Source organism: Chlorocebus sabaeus, chromosome 26 (genome assembly GCF_047675955.1).
Source record: "Chlorocebus sabaeus isolate Y175 chromosome 26, mChlSab1.0.hap1, whole genome shotgun sequence".
NCBI classification, from domain to species: Eukaryota; Metazoa; Chordata; class Mammalia; order Primates; family Cercopithecidae; genus Chlorocebus; species Chlorocebus sabaeus.
In genome coordinates this window covers 27,593,623-27,601,207 of record NC_132929.1, presented here as the reverse complement: position 1 = coordinate 27,601,207, position 7,585 = coordinate 27,593,623, and the positions used below count along the sequence as shown (strand labels likewise).

The following is a 7,585-nucleotide window of genomic DNA, read 5'->3' as shown; positions in this document are numbered from 1 at the left end:
CCAGGCTGGAGTGCAATGGCATGATCTCGGCTCACTGCAACCTCCACCTCCCAGGTTTCAAGTGATTCTCTTGCCTCAGCCTCTCGAGTAGCTGGGATTACAGGCATGTGCCACCACGCCCGGCTAAAATTTGTATTTTAGTAGAGACAGGGTTTCACCATGTTGGCCAGGCTGGTCTCGAACTCCTGACCTCTGATGATCTGCCCACCTTGGTCTCCCAAAGAGCTGGGATTACAGGCGTGAGCCACCGTGCCCGGCCTAAATATTTTTTAGAAAATAATGGTCTTTTCATTTATTTTTATTTTTTGAGATGGAGTTTCGCTCAGTCGCCCAGGCTGGACTGCAGTGGCACGATCTCGGCACACAGCAACCTCTACCGTCTGGGTTCAAGCGATTCTCCTGCCTCAGCCTCCCGAGTAGCTGGGACTACAGGCGCCCGCCACCACACCCGGCTAATTTTTTGTATTTTGGTAGAGACGGGGTTTCACTGTGTTGCCCAGGCTGGTCGCAAACTCAGGAGCTCAGGCAATCCGCCCGCCTTGGCCTCCCAAAGTGCTGGGATTACAGGTGTGAGCCACCGCGCCCGGCCAAAAAAATGGTCATTTAAAGCTTAAAAAAGTTATTTGTTAACATGGATATTATTTTTAAATGAATTAACTTAAAAATTTATTACCGTATTAGTAAGAATACAGTAAACATCAATAGCTGTACCCCACGTAAACAAAAGCTCTTTGGCGTCCTCAACAGTTTTTAAGAGGGTGAAGGGGTTTGGGATGAAACAACTGGAGAATAGCTGCTCAGTAAGAAACAAAGGGCTTCAGGCCTGACTCGCGATAGGTTTAATCCAGCCAGAGGCCCTTCCCCAGGGAGCCCCAGTCACCGCCCAAACCATCCGCACCCGCACCCACATCCGAACGCAGGACGCCCAGCCCCCCGGTAAGAATCCTGGCAAATAACAGACATTGACGAAATGGCCTGGCTCGTATACCATACACACCCGGGACAGGCTAGGTTCACTGGGCAAGCGAAAACTAGGTCACAGAAGGAAAAGAGTGTCTTCAGCGAATCTTTGCGACACTGTCGTGTTTCGGTGGTTCCGTGCCGTAAAGAGAGGCCGGGAGCTGCCCCTAGCCGAGGCAGCAGCGAACGTGAGCGACAATGGCGGATATGGAGGATCTCTTCGGGAGCGACGCCGACAGCGAAGCTGAGCGTAAAGGTGGGTTCACTGGGCTTCGGAGGATGGGTGCGTGGCAGGCCTTCCGCTGTGGGAGCCAGACAACCGTGGAGGCTCCGGCGCCGCGGGCAAGAGGTGGCATTTCCTCCACTCCTGCCTCAGCGCCCCCTGCACTCCCGGAGGTGCCATCCTCCTCCGGCGGGCGGGATGGAGAGTCAGACACAGTCTGCGCCTCGAGGCTCTGGGTGTCGGTGGAGTTGATGGTGCCTGGGAGCTTGTGGAGCGAAGGGGGCGCAGGGCAGTGGTGGAGGTGCAGGCGAGCCTGCGCAGCGCGGGTAGGAACGTTGGAGTCCTGTTCCGCCTTGCCTTGCACAGGCCAGCGCAGGGTAAGAGCTGTTTGTGAATGAATGGAAATGAATGCAGGAATATGGGATGGGGTAGGCGAATTTACAGAGGACCTCAGAATGCCCTCTTGAATGAAACCAGAGCATGGTGTGATAGGGTGCTTGAGATGTCTGGATGAGGGGTCTGGGACGGATAATGGGATGGGGTTACAGATAGATGTTTCACATTGGAGAGTGTATGTTCTCTAAGAGCTTGTACAGAAACTACAGAATTTCCGGAGTCTGTGATGTTAGATTGGGGAGTGCATGGGGTCTGTGTGCAGAGAGGAGGAATGAAGGATTTGTTGATGAAATGAATGAATTAGTCTATGTGCATGGTGCATGGAAGTATTTCTGGCACAGGATTGTGGGTGTTTTTTTTAAAGTTTACTTTTTTAGAGACAGGATCTCACTTTGTTGTTCAGGTTGGCCTTGAACTTCTGGGCTCAGGCCATCCTTCTGCCTCAGCCTTCAAGTAGTTGAGACTACGGGCACTTGAAATATGAATAGGCGCTATTTGAAGTGAGAAAGAACCCAAGACCAAGTTCAGAATTCTTGCAACCCTCTAGGCTCCAAGTAGTGTATCTGTGTACTTTGTTTCCTTAGTAAAATGCATTGTTTGGTGGTTCTTTTTTTTTCCTCCTCCATTTTCTCCAACTCCAATTTATTCATCATTTCTAGAGTGTAGTGAAGGCAGCACTAGGTTGAGGTACAGAGAACTAAATTCTAGTGTGAAGGCTTTACAGGGATGGGTATCCAGGAGATGCTAGTCAGAATAAGTATGGAAATGTAGAGCTCCGTATACTAACTCTTGTTCTACTACCTTTGCTCATGTTTTCATTGTTTCCTCATTTTTACTTGTGTATATCCCATTCACCCTTCAAGGCACAGTTCTATGTGAACCCTCCCATGGCTAATTTCCATGAAGTTATGAATTAATTTGATAAGTATTGATCCCCTATTGTGTTCCAGCTGTTTTGCTAGATTTTGAGGGCACAATGAAAAGATGATCCCCTCACCTCCCAGCTTACATCAGTGCTTAATACATAATTGATTAACTAGATGAGTAGAAACAATAGCTTCATAAAGTGTACCTGGCAGTGCTGTTGCATTGCAAACTCGGTGTATAGGGAGGTGAAGAGTGGAGCTGGTTGCGTCTCTGGGCTTCATGTTTTACCTTCTTGTAAGTCCATTGAGACTTTCTTCCAGGATTTACTTCCAAATCTGGTATGCTATCCTTGAAGATTGCTGTTGGTCCTGAAGATTGTATGGATATGATTCCTTTTATGCCTAGCATATTTCATTATCTCCCTGGTCTGTGGGAGTTGTGGAAAATAACTACATCCGATAACTCTTGTTTTTTTAGATGGAGTCTTGCTCTGTCGCCCAGACTGGGGTGCAGTGACCGATCTTGGCCCACTGCAAGCTCCACCTCCTGGGTTCACGCCATTCTCCTGCCTCAGCCTCCTGAGTAGCTGGGACTACAGGCGCTGGCCACCACGCCTGACTAATTTTTTTTTTTTTTTTGTATTTTTAGTAGAGACGGGGTTTCACCGTGGTAGCCAGGATGGTCTCGATCTGACCTTGTGATCTGCCTGCCTCGGCCTCTCAGAGTGCTGGGATTACAGGTGTGAACCACTGTGCCCAGACTACATCCAATAACTCTTATTTTAACAATGAGTAGAACTTCTACCTAGGCCTAGCATGCTGCTTCCATGTATAAATATGCCAGTTCTTAATTTCTTTCAACAATGTTTTGTAGTTTTCATTGTGTAAGTCCTGCATTTCTTAGGTTAAATTTATTACTAAGTATTTTATTCTACTGGATACTATTGGAAGTGGAATGGTTTTCTTTTTCTTTCCTTTTTTCTTTTTTTTTGAGGAGTTTCGCTTGTTGCCCAGGCTGGAGTGCAATGGCGCGATCTCAGCTCACTGCAGCCTCCACATCCCAGGTTCAAGCAATTCTCCTGCCTCAGCCTCCCGAGTAGCTGGGATTACAGGTGCCCACCACCATGCTCAGCTAATTTTTGTATTTTTAGTAGAGACGGAGTTTCTCCATGTTGGCCAGGCTGGTCTCGAACTCTTGACCGCAGGTGATCAGCCTACCTCAGCCTCCCAGAGTGCTGGGATTACAGGCGTGAGCCACCGTGCCCGGTTGCAAGTGGAATGGTTTTCTTAATTTCATTTTGAATTATTTAATGCTAGTGTATGGAAATACAACTGATTTTTGTATGTTGATCTTATATTCTGCAACCTTGCTGAATGTGTGAGCTGTAATCTTCTTTTTTGTGTGTGTGCGTGTATTCTTTAGGATTTTCTATATATAAGATCATGTTGGCTGGGTGCAATGGCTCACACCTGTAATCCAGCACTTTGGGAGGCCAGGACAGGAAGACCACTTGAACCAGGAGTCCAAGGCTGCAGTGAGCTATGATTGTACCAGTACATTCCTGCCTGAGCAACAGAGCAAGACCCTGTCTCTTAAAAAAAAATCTTGGGAGGTGGAGGCGGGTGGATTACTTGAGGTCAGGAGTTTGAGACCATCCTGGCCAACATGGCGAAATCCTGTCTCTAGTAAAAAGACAAAAGTTAGCCAGGTGTGGTGGCACACGCCTGTCATCCCAGCTACTTGGGAGGTTGAGGTACAAGAATCACTTTAACCAGGGAGGCAGAGGTTGCAGTGAGCTGAGATCACACGACTGCACTCCAGTCTGGGTGACAGAGGAAGACCCTGTCTCAAAAAAGAAAAAAAAAACCAAACATATCTATGAAAGAGATAGTTTTACTTCCTTTCCAATTGGTATGCTTTTAATTTCTTTTTCTTGCCTAATTGCCACAGCTAGAACTTTTTGTAAAATGTTGAATAGGAGTGGTGACAGTAGACATCATTGTGTTGTCTCTGATCTTAGGAAGAAACCATCTAGGGTTCCACCATTACATATGATGTTATCTGTGAGTTTTGTTTTGTAGATGCTTTTGATCAGGTTGAGGAAGTTCACTCCTGTTCCTAGTTTGTTGAATGGCATCAAGAGAAGGTGTTGGATATCAGATGCTTTTTCTGCGTTGATGATCACATGATTTTTTTCTTTATTCTTTATATGGTGTTTCGCTTTGATTCATGTTTAGATGTTGAACTACCCTTGTAATACTAGGATAAATCCCACTTGGTCATGATGTATATTCCGTTTTTTTTTTCTCTCTCTTTTTTTTTGAGACAGGATCTTGCTCTGTTGCCCAGGCTGGAGTGCAGTGGCGCAACCTCCGCTCACTGCACCCTCTACCTCCAGGACTCAAGCCATCCTCACACCTCAGCCTCCTGAGTAACTGGGACTACAGGCACATACCACCACACCCAGCTAATTTTTGTAATTTTAGTGGAGGTGGGATGTTGCTATTTTGGCCACACTGGTCTTGAACTTCTGGGCTCAAGTGATCTGCCCACCTCAGCCTCCCAAAGTGCTGGGATTACAGGTGTGAGCCACCTCACCCAGCTTGGTATATATTCTTTTAATATGCTTTAGGGTTTGATTTGGGAGTATTTTTTTAAGTGGTTTTTTCATCTCTATTTTGGTGGATAATTTGTCTGTAGTTTTCTTGTGATGTCTTGTTCTGGCTTTGGTAGAAGGGTAATATTGACCTCATAGAATGAGTTAGGAAGTGTTCCTTCACTTCAGTTGTTTGGCAGAGTTTGAGAAGGATAGGTGTTAAATCTTTTAAAAACATTCAGTAGGATTTACCAGTGAAGGCATCTGGTCTTGGGCTTTTCTTTGGTGGAAAATTTCCCATTACTGATTCAAACTCTTGGTTATAGGTCTATTCAGATTTTCTATTCCATTTTGAATCAGTTTTGATAATTTGTGTGTTTCTAGGAATTGATCAGTTTCAGTTGTCTAATTTGTTAGTATATTGTAGTTTATAGTATTCTCTTATAATCCTTATTATTCATGTAAAGTTGGTAGTAATGTCCTCACTTTGATTCTTGATTTTAGTAATTTTAGTTTTCTTTTTTTTTTTTTTTTTTTGAGACCAAGTCTTGCTCTGTTGCCCAGGCTGGAGTGCAGTAGCTGGATCTCAGCTCACTGCAAGCTCCGCCTCCCAGGTTTACGCCATTCTCCTGCCTCAGCCTCCCGAGTAGCTAGGACTACAGGCGCCCGCCACCTCGCCCGGCTAGTTTTTTGTATGTTTTTTAGTAGAGGCGGGGTTTCACCGTGTTAGCCAGGATGGTCTCGATCTCCTGACCTCGTGATTCACCCGTCTCGGCCTCCCAAAGTGCTGGGATTACAATAGTTTTCTTTTTTTTTCTTTGTCATTCTAGCCAAAGCCTTGTCTGTTTTTTGATGATTTCAAAGAACAAACTTTTGGTTTAATTAATTTTCTTCATTGTTTTTCTATTCTCTATTTCATTTATCATTGCTCTAATTTTTTTTTTTTTGAGATGGAGTTTCGCTCTGTTGCCTAAGCTGGAGTGCAACGGCATGATCTCGCCTCACTGCAACCTCTGCTTCCTGGGTTCAAGTGATTCTCCCGCCTCAGCCTCCTGAGTAGCTGGGATTATAGGTGGCTGCCACCACGCCCGGCTAATTTTTGTATTTTTGTAGAGATGGGGTTTCAGCATGTAGGCCAGGCTGGTCTTGAACTCCTGACCTCAGCTGATCCACCCGCCTCGGCCTCCCGAAGTGCTGGGGATTATAGGCGTGAGCCACCGTGCCTGGCCTCTAATTTATTATTTCCCTCTTTCTGCTTGTTTTGGGTTTAGTTTTCAGTTTATTAGTTTTCTTTTTCTGATTCCTTAAAGTGAATGAATGGTTAGGTTATTGACTTGAGATTTTTTTTTTAAACAAAGATTTTTACATATATATATGTGTGTGTATATATATATATTTTTTTGTTGTTGTTGTTGTTGATTTTTGAGACAGAGTTTCACTCTGTCACCCAGGCTGGAGTGCAACGGCATGATCTCGGCTCATGGCAACCCCTGCCTCCTGGGTTCAAGCAATTCTCCCGCCTCAGCCTCCTGAGTAGCTGGGACTACAGGCATGTGCCACTACACCCGGCTAATTTTTGTATTTTTTGTAGAGATGGGATTTCACTATGTCGGCGAGGCTGGTCCCGGACTCCTGACCTTGTGATCCACCTATCTCAGCCTCCCAAAGTGCACTGGGATTACAGGCATGAGCCACCATGCCCAGCCTAATTTTTTTGAGCACCTTGAGGACTGTTTTCATTGTATCCTTAAGTTTTTTCCCCTCAACCTCTGGGAGCACAGAACATGTTTCCTTACGTATTGGTATGCTGTGTTTTCTTTCTTTCTTTTTTTTTTTTTTTTTGGGATGAAGTCTCGCTCTTGTCCCCCAGGCTGGAGTGCAGTGGCACCATCTTGGCTCACTGCAACCTCTACCTCCCAGGTTCAAGTGACTCTCGTGTCTCAGCCTCCTGAGTAGCTGGGACCACAGGCATGTGCCACCACACCCAGCTAATTTTTTTGTTTTTTAGTAGAGACTGGGGCTTAACCATGCTGGCCATGCTGGTCTCAAACTCCTAACCTCATTGTATCCACCTGTCTCGGCCTCCCAAAGTGCTGGGATTACAGGCATGAGCCACCGTGCCTGGCCTGTGTTTTCATTTTTATTTGTCTCAAAATATTTCCTAATTTTCTTTGCAATTTCTTTATTTTTTTATTTTTTGAGACAGAGTCTTTCTCTGGTTGCTCAGGCTGGAGTGCAATGGCGCGATCTTGGCACACTGAAGCCTCAACCTTCCTGGCTTAAGTGATTCTCCCACCTCAGCCTCCTGAGTAGCTGGGACTACAAGTGCATGCCACTGTGCCTGGCTATGTGTTTTCTTCTCTTTTTCTTTTTCTTTCTTTTTTTATGGTATTTTTAGTAAAGATGGGGTTTTGCCATTTTGCCCAGACTGGTCTCAAACTGCTAGACTCAGGCAATCTGACCCCTTCAGCCTCCCAAAGTGCTGGGATTATAGGTGTGAGCCACTGCACCTGGCCCTCCATGTGATTTCTATGAGTCCTTAG

The 7,585-nt window shown here is 45.6% G+C and overlaps 1 protein-coding gene across 2 annotated transcripts in view; it reads left to right on the top strand.

The window, feature by feature from the left end:
- The first annotated feature begins 1,095 nt into the window (after positions 1 to 1,095).
- The window catches only part of LEO1 (LEO1 homolog, Paf1/RNA polymerase II complex component), a 38,992-nt gene continuing 32,502 nt past the window's right edge, over positions 1,096 to 7,585 (top strand). For both annotated transcript variants that reach the window (XM_008016590.3, XM_073012176.1), the window contains exon 1: positions 1,096 to 1,216. In XM_008016590.3, the coding sequence (XP_008014781.3) occupies positions 1,159 to 1,216 (58 nt within the window). In that variant the 5' untranslated portion in view covers positions 1,096 to 1,158. The remainder of the gene's footprint in view (positions 1,217 to 7,585) is intronic.